General features: G+C 52.1%; 1 protein-coding gene across 1 annotated transcript in view; it reads right to left on the reverse strand.

The window, feature by feature from the left end:
• The window catches only part of LOC144733071 (rho GTPase-activating protein 18-like), a 31,520-nt gene extending 22,136 nt beyond the window's left edge, over positions 1-9,384 (reverse strand). Inside the window, exons 1-2 of the mRNA XM_078614812.1 lie at positions 8,319-9,384; positions 2,732-3,474 (exon numbers count right to left, since the gene is read on the reverse strand). Of these exons, the coding sequence (XP_078470938.1) occupies positions 2,732-2,814 (83 nt within the window). The 5' untranslated portion in view covers positions 2,815-3,474; positions 8,319-9,384. The remainder of the gene's footprint in view (positions 1-2,731; positions 3,475-8,318) is intronic.
• Positions 9,385-16,445: the final 7,061 nt, after the last annotated feature.

Genomic DNA, 16,445 nt, shown 5'->3' on the forward strand with positions numbered 1-16,445 from the left:
ATGAAGCTAAATAAGCAGACAAGTCGCCTCCTTCCCACGTTTGTCTCTCAACATACATTTTTTTTAAATACCCGCCACCTCCCACCAGCCACCACACAGCCCTGTGGAAGTGGATCTTCTCAGCAGCAGTGGCTTTGGTGAAATTCAACTCGTCGTCACCGGTGTCAACGTTCAGTGTCTCGGAATAGATCACCGATTAAAACTGCGGCTTTCAAAAGTGTTGATTTTTATCCCCAGGGCATCCCTCGTGCGCTTCTCAAGCCAAGATGGCAAATCATACAACATGAGGAACACGAGGGCCACGGTCCAGGTGTTGTTGTAATGTTTTTGTCCAATTTATGGGCAAAACAGTGCCGATGTCTCCAACAAGAACTCACTGGCCGCCGCTCGTCACCGTCTCTACCCTGCGCCACTGCCAGGGACGGCTCGAGGCCACTCGCAACCGACGCCTTCACACGACAGCGGAAGAGTTACATCTGACACGGAGTCGTCGAAGCGCGGCCCCCCAAACCCCGGGGCCGTCACCCCAATTAAAAGGTGGCGCCGCGCCAGCGAGATATTGACGACCTCGCCCGGTGTGCAAGAGGTCGTGGGCTTGACCCCCACGCCTGCTGCTGCTGCTGCTGTAGCTGTATATTTCTGCGTGTTCTCCTCGTGGCCTTCCGGGGTTTCCCTCCACATTTAGAAACACCCGTTTAGAGTATTTGGCTGCTACTCATTTCTACGTTATAAGCCACTTTGTGGAGCTATTATTTGTGACCAGGTATCTTCTGAAAAGCGCTATATAGCTCAGTGGGCCTTACCTTGTAAAAAATTGTTTGTAAAATTCGCCGTACCCTATGGATGGCTCTGATCAACACAGTTATGACACGAAAACAATGACTCCCAGGGGTGCGGGAATACACGTGGCTGGTTGTTTCAGCCGTCCCGGTGTGAGACCCGGACCCCAGCCACGTCTCCATTTGAATTACACCGCAAGCGTGTATCGTGTACAACACCTGAAGCCGTAGCTACAGGCTCAACCACTTGCACCCAGCACCATCTGAGTTGGGTGCTCACGCTGCGCCGTGACGGGACTATCGTTAGCAGTGAGCGGTGTTACGAGAGGTCGATTTGATTCTCTTCAGCAGTAATGGCCAATGAGCTCCTTGGCTCTTTTTCATGGGCGTCTTGCGAATGTATCGATGTTGTACAGTTGAGATCTTCGTGACCGGCAATGGGGAGCACTCCGCGGGGTGGTGGCTTCAGCACCAACCACCGCTTGGCAGGCGAGCACATCGGGTTGGCTGGCGAGACGGGTTGGTGAACACGGGGAGCGACAAATGAACGCACAAGCAGAGGAACGATTAACACGCCACCACCTTTGTCAACCTAGTGCTAGGTGAACGCCTCTCCACGCCGTGTGTTGGGGGGGGGGGTCATACTTCACCACGCTGGTCAGTGCGGGTTCGCGATGGCTGGGGAAGCCAGGCCCCAGTCACCGGTTTAAACATCACCAGCCACTGAGATTTAGCCGTGGCCGAGAATCGAATACGGGAGCGCAGTTGCATGGAAAACCACCGCCCACCACACACGAATATCGCAAATGGACACACCGGTAGAGGACGGGGGCGGGGGGGGCAGGTGGGTACGTGGAGACACAGGGGGGTACGTGGAGACACAGGAGGGTACGTGGAGACACAGGAGGGTACGTGGAGACACAGGGGGGTACAGGGAGACACAGGAGGGTACGTGGAGACACAGGAGGGTACGTGGAGACACAGGAGGGTACGTGGAGACACAGGAGGGTACGTGGAGACACAGGAGGGTACGTGGAGACACAGGAGGGTACGTGGAGACACAGGAGGGTACGTGGAGACACAGGAGGGTACGTGGAGACACAGGAGGGTACGTGGAGACACAGGAGGGTACGTGGAGACACAGGGGGGTACGTGGAGACACAGGAGGGTACGTGGAGACACAGGAGGGTACGTGGAGACACAGTAGGGTACGTGGAGACACAGGGGGTTACGTGGAGACACAGGAGGGTACGTGGAGACACAGGGGGGTACGTGAGGACACAGGAGGGTACGTGGAGACACAGGGGGGTACGTGGAGACACAGGAGGGTACGTGGAGACACAGGAGGGTACAGGGAGACACAGGAGGGTACGTGGAGACACAGGAGGGTACGTGGAGACATAGGGGGGTACGTGGAGACACAGGAGGGTACAGGGAGACACAGGAGGGTACAGGGAGACACAGGAGGGTACGTGGAGACATAGGGGGGTACGTGGAGACACAGGAGGGTACAGGGAGACACAGGAGGGTACAGGGAGACACAGGAGGGTACGTGGAGACACAGGGGGGTACGTGGAGACACAGGGGGGTACGTGGAGACACAGGAGGGTACAGGGAGACACAGGGGGGTACGTGGAGACACATGAGGGTACGTGGAGACACAGGAGGGTACGTGGAGACACAGGAGGGTACGTGGAGACACAGGAGGGTACGTGGAGACACAGGAGGGTACAGGGAGACACAGGAGGGTACGTGGAGACACAGGAGGGTACGTGGAGACACAGGAGGGTACGTGGAGACACAGGAGGGTACGTGGAGACACAGGAGGGTACGTGGAGACACAGGAGGGTACAGGGAGACACAGGAGGGTACAGGGAGACACAGGAGGGTACGTGGAGACACATGAGGGTACGTGGAGACACAGGAGGGTACGTGGAGACACAGCGGGGTACCTGGTTTCGGCGGCCGAGTCGGGCGCGTCGCGCACGTGGTAGGATTTGAGCACCACGAGACTCGGGGCTGCGGGGGTCTCCATCCGTGCGGCGGTCGTCTCCCTCCCACGGGTCCCGCGTCTCTCTCCGTCTCTCTGTGCGCTCTCACGTTGTTGCTGTTGTTGATGATGTTGTTGATGCTTGCGAGTTGGTCTGTGTGTGTACTTCAGTGCTCGTCACTTCGTGCGTACCGTCGTATTTGTACTCTTGACTCGTGTGTGAGTGTGTGTGTCCCAGGTCGCGTACAGTTGGCGATCGTGACTCTGCGGGTGTCTCCACTCTCGTGGTGTCTCTGTCTCGGTGTCTCTCTCTGTCTGTCTCGGTGTCTCTCTCTGTCTGTCTGTCTCTCTGTCTGTCTGTCTGTCTCTCTGTCTGTCTGTCTCTCTGTCTGTCTGTCTCTCTGTCTGTCTGTCTCTCTCTGTCTCGGTCTCGGTGTCTCTGTCTGCCACTCGCTGTCTGTTCCCCGCGTGTCTCCTCTCGCCCCCTCGACGCTCGACTTTATAGCGGTGACGTGGCGATGACGCAGCCCGTCCGAGCTGCCGGTCACGCGGAGACGGCCACGCCGCCTCCCCCACCTCCACCTGGCCCCTCCCCCACCTGCACCTGGCTCCTCCCCCACCTGCACCTGCTGCCTCCCCCACCTCCACCTGCCGACTTGCACGGGGCCCTGGGGGGGGGGGGTGTGAATGAGTCTCGGCTGTGGTCTGGGTCAGGCGTCGTGCGTGGTTATTTGTGTCGCGATGAGAGAGGGAGAGAGAGGTGCCAGGGTCGGTAACACGGCCAATGCGACACAATAACAACGAGGTTATTATTTTCACGGTTGCTACGCACAGGTACAAACGCCCAAAAAAGCAAGACGGCCAGCAACACCCAGCACTATCAAAGTTATAACACATCGGGCGTGAACGCGTTTCTTGTACAGTATTGAGCAAAGTGATTATAACAACTTTGGGGACCACGATTACAGGCAATTCCAAAGTGGGAGAGTGCGATGAGCAGTGGTGAGTGGTGAGTGGGAGAGTGTGTTGTAAACTGCGGTGTGGTGAGTGAGTGAGTGAGTTGCTGTAGCCGGTTAATGCACGCTCATTGTCCGGGCTATTTGTTCGGGAACGCATTCCTCTCTCTCCAATCCACGACTCTTCGCATGGCTTGCTCGCTGTTCTTAATTGTAAGTTGGCAACAGCATCATCATCAACAGCAGCCATCATCGTCAACAGCAGCCATCATCCATCCAATGCTGGATGGAGTCCCGCGTGCGATGTGCCAGGCTGAGTTCGGGTGGTACAGACTTGACTATTAAACAACTTTTATTGCCGCCAGCAGCAACAGCACTGGAGGCGATTTCTATTCGAAATACACAGTCACCAGCAAACAAATGAAATATAAACGCTACAAATCCACGCGCTATGGCGCTAAAAGCACCGCGCACAACACGAAATAAAAGCCACGTGGTGGTGGTGGTCATCGCGCATGCCACAGTGACGAGCGAGCGCTTCAGAAGGTTAACACGAGGGTGCCGTGCACGCTGCTACAGAGAGGGGCTTTTCCGGCTCCCCAGCGTTCGAAGAAGACGTGCACATCACCGACATGTGTGTGGGTGCTCCAGCCGGAGCCGCGCCTTAAGCAGGCTTTTGAACACTGGAAGCACAGAGCAGTCATCGGGTGGTACAGAGAGTGGCAGCAGCAGCAGGCTGCGTGGAACCACGGCGGTGGTGTTGAGAAAGCGACACGAGAGGGAGTCAACAAATACAAAACACCCAACCACATCATCACAGCCTGATGATGACCACCCAAGTACAGGGCACATTCGGTAGAATCTGGCGATAATTTTACTGATTAATATAAGAAATGAATCGATGATGCGTTTGTATGTATGTTGTATAATTGCAGTATATCCAATGAATGAAAGAGGTCTGAGAGGACATATCTGTGTTACCGGGCCGGCACAGTTGTCAACAACGTTAGACATCCTTCTCGCCTCGTGGTGTCCTCGTGAGACCTCATTGTTCCTAATAGGATTCTAGTTATGGATGAGCATTATGAGCAGGTTTACGTTGTACTATAGTGGTAGTGCCATACGCCCATCACCCTGCTGCCAAACCAGCATAGCGGCGTTCCACACAGGCGACTCGGAAGACGTCCGGTGAGGAACGAGGCCGTGAGGAGTCTGAACAGTTGGCGGTGTCTCTGCACGGTGATGGCGGTGGTGACGCGAGGCGAGGCTGCGTTGCACTCACGAGGGTCAAAGTTCCACGTGAAGCTATTTCTGAAGCGGCCAAAGAACGGCACGAGACCTCGCCCCGCCAGGTTCTGTGGTTGTACTCAATCACTCGCACACGTACCTACACACGTGTACAAGCGTACACAGTCACACACGTACCCACACACTTTCAAAGACAAAGTCCTCCCTATAGCCTTCGACTGCAGGTGCAAGTGCTGTTAGCGAGCACCTCATGAAGGCCGCCACTGTGGCACACGAGGGGGTGGGTCGCCAGCAACACGCCGGCCGCCTGTTTTCCTAATGTTGACACACCGCATCAGGGACTCGGCTGAGGCTGAGTCGACCTATCCGTCACGTACACTCACATCGGCTAAACATACACGGGCCCACACACACACACAACACAAAGGCGCCCCCTGTGAACTTGACAGACTGTCGTGCTAAGTGTTGCTGGCGAACAGCACCGATGAAGGCCGTCACTGTGGTACACGAGAGGTTGAGTGGCCAGCACCACGCACATGCGGTGTTTACTGAACTCGTTCCACGTGAAGCGGAGTGTTCCGATTGGGATGAGGGACGCAAACTCCACCACGCAGGACACACGGGGACTCGCCTCTCTTGGTCTAAAAAATGAGCGCTCTCTATTTCACTGCGCGTCGTGTTTATCAATCATCAGGCATGCGAAGCGTGTACCGACTTAATTAATATTTGAACAGACAGCAATGGGAGAACCAAGCCTTCGAAATCTCAGGCCTCCTAAATCGAGCCGCTTCTGCACGCAATACCAAACATCTCAACACATCTGTCAACAACACAGTGACCTTAAAAAGGAAGGTTTTAGTTGACGATTCAGAAAATGGCCCTTCGTCACAGCACATAGAGAGGTCATGATGCTTCATCTCTTCTCCTGGGTCTCCCATGATGGATCCCACCTCTCTACCCTTCCACCGGCCTTCAGCTACATAAGATCATATATTTGAGGAGGCTCGGAAATAAGAGGGCTAAGGTGACATCATTGAGATCGTGGGTTTAAAATGAAGTTTCAGCCACCTGTGATTAAACCGGGTTCTCAAATGGAGTGAGTTGATGGTTTCAGCCCGTCATCGTCATGTAAAATTTGGTTCTGCACTTAATTGGCTATATTCCATCTCGAAGAATAAAAAATGTCAGTTTTACTCAGGAGACGAACATTTCTATCGGTGGCAGAGCGGGTGTGGAAGTGAAGGGATCTCAGAGGTAGCTCTGCAATATCTTCTTCTGTGGGCCTTTTTTTTCATAAGGGGGTTGTGCTGCTGAGCGAAATTTAATAATGGATTAATTGTCCCATGACATGCTGCCATAAAAAAACATGAGGATCAAATTGGTGAAGCGTTTCAACATGTTTTACACGGCATAACATACTCTATACAGTATGTAGGGATACACCCTCTGATCTGGTATCGGAGATGTAATAAACAGCCCTTGTCACAAAGGGTTCCAGCGTGGCCGTGACGTCACAGCAACTTGGGAGCAGAGGGCGACTGTCCCACTCGAGGCGGTTAAAGGTCGTGGTGCTGCGATTTGAGTGTTTCTGCCGTTACACTCTTTCCCCTTGCAGCCAGCACATGGTAGTACAGCAGTAGACTACTTTATCTATGACTCAGCTGTAAGTGGTATCATCCCCTCGAATGCGTGTAGGGGTTTTGTCCAGATTTCCTCCACCCCAATCCAACCTCCCATGAATGAAATTGGACAAACCTCCCAATGCAGGAGAATCCTCCCTGAGGTTTCACTTGAAGAATCAATTGGGCTTAGTTGATTTACATCATCAAGCGTTCATTTGGCGATGTGAATGCCAAAAACGAAACCAGCCAGATTTTGAGAAGGCGACAGGTAGCAGTGGGCTGAAACAGAGGGCAGTTTGGGGCACAGCAAACTTGCCGACCACATTCAAGCCTCAGGTTTATTCCGTCCCCAAAATCACGGCAGTGAAATAATGCACAGCAATGCAGCAAAATGACATCAGAACAAAACCAGCTGCGATACAATAGAAATCGAAAATATTGTACTGCCATCAATCAATATGATGGTAAATACCTTTCTTGCAACGAAGATTGGCTCTGAAATGGTACGTTTAAACCGTTCATATTACAATTGCGTTACAGAAACATGACATTTACGGTGGTTATTGCACTGCAATCAGACGTGTAATCAGACAAAGATATTTGTTAAAATATTTTGTATATAATCGCGGGCCCTACCCATAATCTTCACCAACTCGCCAATCAGACGCTAGTACCAGCCCGACCCCCAATCTTACACAACATGATGTGGCATCACGTTTTGAAACGTGGACACTGACAAAATTGAACAAAAGCTGAAAAGTGTGCATGGAAGCATGGAGAGGTACATGCTGGGCATTACACCGAGTAACAAAAAGTGGAACTCATGGATTAGGCAACATTTCCAAATTAAACCCTTTGAGTTGACTGTCATCAAGAGTAACTGAGCTTGAGGAGATGAGAAAGTATCAAACAAGATACAAACGCGCGTGAAAAGCACTCGCAATTTGCGTATTATGTAAAAGCAATCAGCAGCTCCTGAATAACTCAATTGTCGGCCCTCGTGTCTGAGGCCATCGTTCACATTTTACCAAATGTGAACGCGTGACACGTCTATTTCTGTTGTGTTGGGTGTCTCGTCGTGTACAGCTTTGACTGGTAAACGAGTCAGTCAGTGGACGCACAAGTGCGAGGGTGGATGCGTGGGCGGGCTAATGGGTGAGTGGGCGAGCGAGTGTGTTGCGAGTGCGTGTCCAGATTAGTTATTGAGTAACTTGGTGCGTTTGGGAGTAAGTGTGCAGGTGAGTGAGTGAGTGAGTGCACAGGTGAGTGTGGGGAGTGGTAGTGTAGCGGTTAGCGCGCTGCGCTATGAACCCGGCGACACGGGTTCGATTTCCGCTTACGGCCAACACCAGTGACGATTATCTGAACCGGTCCCAGGCCTCCCCTAGGTCGACTCAGCCTCAAATGAGTACCTGGTGCGGTGTGTAAACATTGCCACTAGGTAGGCAAAGGCGGTCGGGCGTGGTGCTGGCCACCCACCCCCTCGTGTACCGTTCCGGCCTTCATAGGTGCTCGCTAACAGCACTTGCCCCTACAGTCTGTTAAGGCTATATGGGGTGTCTTTGTACAGGTGAGTGAGCGAGTGAGTGTACAGGCGAGTGTATTTTACCAGTGAGCGAGTGAGTGAGCGAGTGTACATGTGAGTGTACAGGTGAGTGTACAGGTGAGTGTATTTACCGGTGAGCCAGCAACCCAGCGAGTGAGGGAGCGAGTGCAAACTTACGATGTTGACGCCCAATCTCGTGAGCACGGGCTCCAGGTGTCAATAGCTGTCGCTCGCTGCCGGACAATGTCCAGCCGTGTTTGCGCCTCCGATCTCTCGGTCGCTATGGAACCTCCTCGGCTGAGACGATCAACGACAAATGCGAGCTGGGCAGCTTCGGGGGGAGTGGAGGAGGGGGCAGCGGCCCGGGTTCTCTTGAGAAATGAAACGGCGCTCTGAGTGTCGCGTTACGAGTTTGCTGAAAGATGACACTTGCAGCAGCGCGCCGTGACGCCCGCGCGCTCTCCCCGCTCTCACTCAGCCCCCCCCACCACTCTCCCTCTTCCACTACTCTCTCTCCCACTGCTCTCTCTCTCTCCCAGCTCCCTCACTCTCCCACTGCTCTCTCTCTCTCCCAGCTCCCTCACTCTCCCACTGCTCTCTCTCTCCCAGCTCCCTCACTCTCCCACTGCTCTCTCTCTCCTAGCTCCCTCACTCTCCCACTGCTCTCTCTCCCAGCTCCCTCACTCTCCCACTGCTCTCTCTCTCTCCTAGCTCCCTCACTCTCCCACTGCTCTCTCTCCCAGCTCCCTCACTCTCCCACTGCTCTCTCTCTCCCTAAACTCTGCTCTCTCTCTCCCTTCGTTCTCTCCTTATCTCCCGTCTCGTGTTCTTATCGTCTTCCCTCACACGCACTCTCCTCTCCCCCCGCTCTCTCTTTTACTCTCCCTTCCTTTCTCCCTCCCCCCGTTCTCTCTCTGTGTGTGTGCACACTGTACACCCGGCTTTTAACAACCGCTGCACACAAATCACACAGCAGCAGATGTCTGAACGTCCCTGGACAAGAGGCCTGCCCCCGCTCAGACGGAGCCATGAAATCAATTCCCGTGCAGGTGCTAAGTGGATTAATCCATCGCAGGATCGTGTAATGTGGCGGAAACTTTGGGGAGCCCTTCGTCCAGCAGTGAATGGACCATGGCTGATCATTAGACACAACTACGGGGATCTTCCTCCGTAATTTTACGATAATTATTACCGCAAGTTCCCAATGCGGGCAATGAAAACACGCGCACCTCCTGTCAGATTCTTCTGCAAAGTGAGTAGCAACAAGCGGGCACTGAGACCGCGTAACGCGGGGGGCGGGGTAGAGATCTCCTGGTGGAGTACGGAGTGGGCAAGCAGCGTGGTGTCTGCGTGATGGGGAGAGCGCTACAAATCCGGCAAACCGGGTTTGATTCTCACTCACGGCCAACACCAGTGACGATTATCTGAACCAGTCCTGGGCCTCCCCTAGTTCAACTCAGCCTCAAATGAGTACCTAGTGCGGTGTGCAAACATCGCCACTCGGGAGACAAAGGCGGCCGGGCATGGTGTTGGCCACCCACCCCCTCGTGTGCCGTGCCGGCTTTCAGAGGTCCTCGCTAAAGGCACTTGCCCCTACAGTCTGGTAAGGCTATACGGGGGATCTTTGTATTTTATTTTTGCTATATATGTGTGTGGGGAGGTGGAGCGGTGGTTCTCTTACTGCTCTCCTAACCTCGCTATTTGGGTTATATTCTCGGTCACAGCTTATAAGTGGACAGTGGTGGGTGATATCTAAACCAATCCGGTGTCTCATCTAGGTCGACTGAGTCCTAAATGAGTACCTGGTGCGGCCTGTAAACATGCGCACTGGGGAGGCGGCAACGGGGTGTGGTTCTGGCTGCCCCCCCCTCTTCTCGGCATGAATCGGCGCCCCACCCCCCCACGTCACTCGCCGCCCACCAAACTGGAGACGACTGGGAGGAGGAGGAGGCCTCTGTGTGGGTGGAGGGAGGCTGAGCCGGTATATCCGGCCCAGTCTGCTCTCAAACCCACGCACAAGGACTCGCCATGGCGACGTGCTGTTGTGGAACAGCTGGCCAGCCGAGTGGCGTCTTCCCCACAATACTTACCGCTCACGCACTCCTCCTGTCAATCCATCATTCAGTCCACTGTATATGTTTAAATGTGTGTTATTTAGAAAGCTAATATTGTAGAACTCCATTCTTTCTCTCCACGTGTGAATATACATTTTATCCGTTTTATTAATCAGTGACGCCACGTTTTCTATCAAGAGGAATTAAACTGCACTACAAATTACACTCAATTACAGAGCAACGCAATACGTACACATGTAACCACAAGTCAATTATCAAAACAATCGGACTCTTATGACCACACGAAGCAATTCCACGAAAGCACACATTAAAGAAAAATATCTGTTTTCTTGGAAAATGTGCGTAATCATTAACATATGAAAGTAGCCAGATCCATTTTACAAAGAGAAAGGAGAATAACCCTCGCTTTGCCAGTTGGTGATGTCACGGCGGATATGTATGTTGAACTTCTTTCGCACCTTACCTAGCCAACCATGCTAATCGGAGGTGCAGGGGAAAGACAAACTAAACACACACAGAGACAAGCAGAGTCAGATGAGGTGGCCTCGATCTCCGAGTTCACTTGCTGCTGAAATCTCACGGCAGCTTTGAGCGAAACGTCATCGTGCCTCTTCATAGAATTCTGTCGTGGGAAGCGCAAAGCCGCCAGTGAGGAAGAGGAGGAGGAGCTGTTGTCAGTCAGTATTTGATCGATGCAGTGACATGGTATAAACAGTGATATCATTGTGAACGTGAAAATATTGTCGGGTGGTGTAGGGTTTACAAAAAATTGGTATAAACACCACTACGTGGCCTCACCAAAAAACTAATTCAGATCAACATATTATGAACTTTATTCCAGTTCTTCTGAAAAATGTGCCGTGGCGCAATAGTGAGCGGTTATCACACTGCGCGAGGAACCCGGCTCCCTGAGTTCGATTCCCAGCCGCGCCGAACATGGCTCGAAGAGCAGCACGCCCAGCAGAGCACAAGGCTGTGCCCGTGTTGCCGCACGGTCACCTCTCACGCAAGCGGGCAGGGCGTGGAGTCAACTTGGATTGCAGCAACTCCGTCAATGCTGCGCCTTGTCTGCCTGTGGCGAGCGGCGGCAAGGTGGCCGCTGCCCCCATTGCCCATTCAGTCGCTGCCGTAGTCTACAGGAACTACCCAAAGGGAGCTTCTCCCGAAGGCAGCGGCCACCAAGGACGTTGTCCCCCTACAACAGCCGTCCTCTCGAGCGGGTGTTTGCAATGCGCGGCCCCACAAAGGTGTTTGAAATTCCTGATCTGCTCTCATTAATGAGAGGGTTCTCTGTGCTACGAGTCAATAGGCGGCAATGGCCGTTTGTGCCGGTGAAGTTGAACCGGAGCCAGGAAATGCGATGTTTTCATAACAGACTGTGCGAGGGAGGGAGGGAGACGGGGCGGGTCGGGGTTTATTAATTCATGGATGAAGGGTGTCATTTGTTTCTGCTCCTTCAACTCATTTCCTCGCGTGCCACGTGCCGAGTTGTGCGGCTTCTTGAACGAACTTCATATGCGTCGTGTCAGTGACTTACCAAGGAAAGTCTCACCGAGTCGCACGACTCTCTTGTAAGGAGAGTCCTGCCACACGTTATGATGTTTGGCCAATTCCTTTGTAAATTCCAGCGTGTTTCCTTTGTGTGGAAGGAAACCGGGGGGGGGGGGGGGGGCGGAGAAACCCCATAGACGGGCACAAGAACCCGCTTGCTGTGCTGTCATCTCCTGGCCACCTCGGTTTGAGAGTTTCATAAAGTTGCAAACATCCCGACAGGATCCACCAAACCCTGCCTCCACAGTGCTGAATCACACCGTCTTTGTCCTTCTGTTGCTGATTTTGACATATATATTCGGTACACATTTTAATCTGAGCCGACCTAGAGGAGGGTCAATACGGCTTTCCCATGCCGTGTGCTGACCATGCTATGCTACATCAGGGGTGGGGAACCTTTTTCTTACCGAGGGCCAAACTCATTTTAAACATTGAGTGGGCCACACGCTATTAACACGCGCGCACCACAGACTCGCATGTCACACTGCAGTGGCGAGGCTAAAGTTATAAACACGGCATGGTTGCCGATTCAAGCTTATTCCCCTCGAGCACCCGATTAGTGCGCATAAGACGCTTGCAGTGACGGATAAGAACTGGTCGGGGACCGTGTAGACGCGGCAGGCCTCGTGTGACCACACACGCCCTGCGAGGCGAAGCCGCGAGTTGCTCGTCCGGAATTTCAGGGCCAGATTTAGTTTGAAGTGGGGCCCATCGTTGTCAATTAAATCCATCCCCTTCAATCTTTTTCCAAAAGCTCCATTATGATTCATCTTTGTTATTCCGGGTTTGGAATATAAATATGATGTGCGAAATGCAAATATAAATTAAGGTTAAAACAACAACAAAAATTTTACTTCGGCAGATAGCCGGAAGTAAAGAAGTAATATTTAATACAGTGATGCTTTGGCTTTAGTTACCAAGCTGCACTGGGATTAATCACAGTGGCACAGTGTTAAGTTTAAACCAAAATAAATCCGTATATATTCTGTGTAATTTGGAGGGCCCTCAAAATCCGATAATCCGACCATGATGTAGCATTCTAGATTTGAAGCTTTCGTGACTGCAAGGATTCATACTCTTTGGGTTTCTACCAAAGAGCACGATGTAGCACTCAGCACGACAATCAGCCCTGAGTGAACATCCTCGCTATATCCAAGGCTCTCCCATTAATAACGAGTTAAACAGTTTTTCACGTTAATGTGAAAAATGAGCATGTTCAGACACTGTAAGTGATGCGAGTGCACGTCCCATTGCTCGTGATGGTCCTGCCCTCCAATGTTCACATCTCCTTGGGGCCTCTGTCCCAGCGGCGGAAGGACCCTTTCCCCTATAGGTCCCTGCGTCCCTCAGATCCCCCGACTCCGCATCCCAAACTCCCAGCGGCGTCATCGCCCTGTGCCCCCTTGGTCCCGTGGTCCTTGTCTCGGTGGCTGCTGTGTGTGACCTGCAGGCCCTGCATGTATTGAGAAGAAATCGGCCTCGCGTCTCTGTCTGCTCTCCCTCTGCCACGGCTCCGGGCAAAGGTGCGCAGTGCGGTCGGGGCAAAGGTGAGGGGCGATGACGTCATAGGCATGGCGCGCTCCGACGTGAGTGAGCTCTGCTGCTTTTCATCTTTTAAGAGCCATTCACACCTGCCGTAGATGTGTACCGGGCAGTATAGAGATGTTAGGCGATTGTGTAAACAGCACTTGCCCCTGCAGTCTGGATGTAGGTTCGTGTGTCAGTTGACACTGAAGACAGCACTTTGTGGTCCATGAGCCAGTCATCCTCCGCACCTCCGATTGGCATGGTTGGTTACGTACGGTGCGAAAGAAGTTCAACATACATGCAGTTAACCCACACACCTGGTTCTGTCCCATGACCGCCTGCTAGCGAGCTTTCCACACTTCGCGTAACGGCCTCAAAGTGCACCTCACCTGAATCTCCCCTTGGACGACTCAGCCAAAAATGTGTAAACATCAGCACTGGGAATACGAAGGAGGATGGGCGTGGTGATGGCCACCCACCCCTTCGTGTGCCGTGCCAGCCTTCATGGGCGCTCGCTCACAGTAGTTGCCCCAATAATCTGTCAAAGGAAATACGGGGGCTCTTTATCTTTGTTTTTGTACGTGTATATTATGATCCAAAGTCTCCTTTGATAAAAGTGACTCTTGTTCTCAATGGGCTCTCACGTGCTTGTTAAAGATATGAATGAATGTGTACGTGCATGTGTGTGCATGCGACTGTCCATGTGTATGTAGACAGATGGTTCTTTGCGTGTTACGATTTCCATTCCTCACCGTGATACACATCTCTCAGAGTCAAAGTGACTTTATGCTCAAATGAGCATTGAGGCAGTGATCACCTCCTCTTTAGAGCCCTGAACCTGTGGTGGAAATGTCACTTTCCTACTGTGCGGGTGAGTCTACCTTGAAGACAACCACTTGCGTTCCCCACAAAGCGGCATTCCCCAAAGCGGCGCATCGAGGCCGTGCTGACGAGGGGCAGAGTCAACCCCCAACCACGATTTGAATTCGCGACCTTGTGATGACGAACCGCTCGCTTTACCGCTGAGCTACTTGGCCGGACATCACGTTTACAGCAGTGACAACTGGTATCTGAACTTGGCCTGAGCCTTCATTGGATGAACACAACTACAATTCAGTGTCACTGGAGTGACAAAGGCGGCCAAGCTACTGTGGTTCTAACCACACCACCAGTTCTCACGAGTGAATTGCTGCCTTTAAAAGACACTCGCCAACTGCGCTCGCTTCACTGCCTGTGTGGTTAAACCGAAGGTCGTGGTCACCGTTTTGTGCTGCCTGCCCCTAACCGCGCGCTTCTGTAACCCTTGCGCACTAAATACCGCAACGTGACACTAAAACAGCGGCCGCGACCTCGATCCGCAATAAAACTCGCACAAAGAGGAGGACAAGGATTTCAAAGTATAAATAACTTTTATTTTTAAATATATCTACAAAAGCACCTTGTATGTACAGGGTATAACGATTTGAAGGAAATTCACTTCAGAACACGCGAGGCTATTAGCACGGTTGTGTGCATTGCGTTAGAGTGCGCCCCAGCGCTGAAGCGGAGGTCTCCAGCCCCCTTGCGTGTGTAGGAGTGTTGGATTGTAATAAAGAAGTTACCTCTACAAGTGTCTCCAGCCCCCTTGCGTGTCTGCTCTTCACGCCGCTCGTTTCATATCACCCACGAATGATGCGATTCACAAGGGCAGCAGTCAGAGTTCTGAGAACAGCCTGTGCATTGACGTTCGTGATACATCATAACTTCATATTCTTGGGTCTTTCGGTAAAGTCGCGTAGATAGGTTCAAAGAAAATAACAAAAAAACACAACGCAAGCAATCGTCCTGATGACGATTGCTTACATTGCGATCGAAACTTCGTAGTTTTTTGGTTATTTTAAAAAATATTTTCTTTCAACCTATCTACGTGACTTTACCGAGAGACCCAAGAATATGAATTCCTGCAGTCACGAACGCTTTAAGGTGGCCGGGTGCTTCGGAGGTCACAATGATCTGTGGCATCACCGAGACCCAGGGTTCGAATTTGGATTTCAGCCACGAGTTTAATGGTCTTAGCTCGGTCACTAGGCCACACAAGTACAGTATACTCCATTTGACTTTGCACTTAATTCGGCGTATTTCAGGTGTTATCACTGAATATTTCAGATTGATTTTCAAGCAGCGAACCACAGGTCAAAGAACACTCTTTGCCGGGCCCACGCAGAGGCGTGCCCCGAGTGTCGATGAATAGGGCCCGATTGAAGTGATGTCAGAAGTAGTTCTGTAACATCATCTTCCGGTTCCGCTCTTTCACACAAGGTGGTGCAATGCTTTCGGGCAAATGCTCTCAGGATGTTTTGACCGCTCATAATAGTCGTTCTCACACTGCACCAGGATGTCAACAAACTGAGTTAGATTCCTGACCGTCCACAACATGAGTGACAAGTGATATGTGAGCCGGCCCTGGGCCTCTCCTAGGTCTACTCAGCCCTAAATAAACAATGCAGTGTGTAAACATCAGCACGGGGATACAAAAGTGGCTGGGCAATCGCGCACTATGGGGCTGACATTGATCAGTCTCTGTAAACACTGTTCAAATGGCTCCATTATTCATGTACGTCCTTATAATAACTCTTTACATATTCCACTCATAATGGTCATGACCTCCGAGTAGTTTTTAAAGGGTTTATTCACGAAAAAGTTATAGCACTAAATCCAGACATGTGCTGTATAATTGGAGAGGACCACCACGCGCTAATCCGACCGCGATGTAGCGCTCAGCGCGGCACTGAACACCCTGAGAGGACATCCTCACCATACCCATAATGAGTTAGACAGTTTTCCACGTATAGCTATCCGTCACGTTAATATGAAAAATTAGCATGTTCAAACACTGTAAGTGATGCGAGTGCACGTCCCATTGCTCGTGAAGGTCCTTCCCTCCAATGTTCACATCTCCTTGGGGCCTCTATCCCAGCGGCGGCCCGGAATCCCCGAGAAACCCTCTCCCCTGGGTGCCCGCGTCCCTGTGACCCCCCGACTCCGCATCTCAATCTCCCGGTGACTTCATCGCCCTGTGTCCCCTTGGTCCCATTTCCCTCTGTCTACATTATGTCCGAGTCTCCTTGGCTCCCATCTCGCCATGTTCTCCGTGTCCCCGTTCTCTCCGCCC

The sequence above is a fragment of the Lampetra planeri genome, chromosome 2 (genome assembly GCF_965212315.1).
Source record: "Lampetra planeri chromosome 2, kcLamPlan1.2.h2, whole genome shotgun sequence".
Classification (NCBI taxonomy): Eukaryota; Metazoa; Chordata; class Hyperoartia; order Petromyzontiformes; family Petromyzontidae; genus Lampetra; species Lampetra planeri.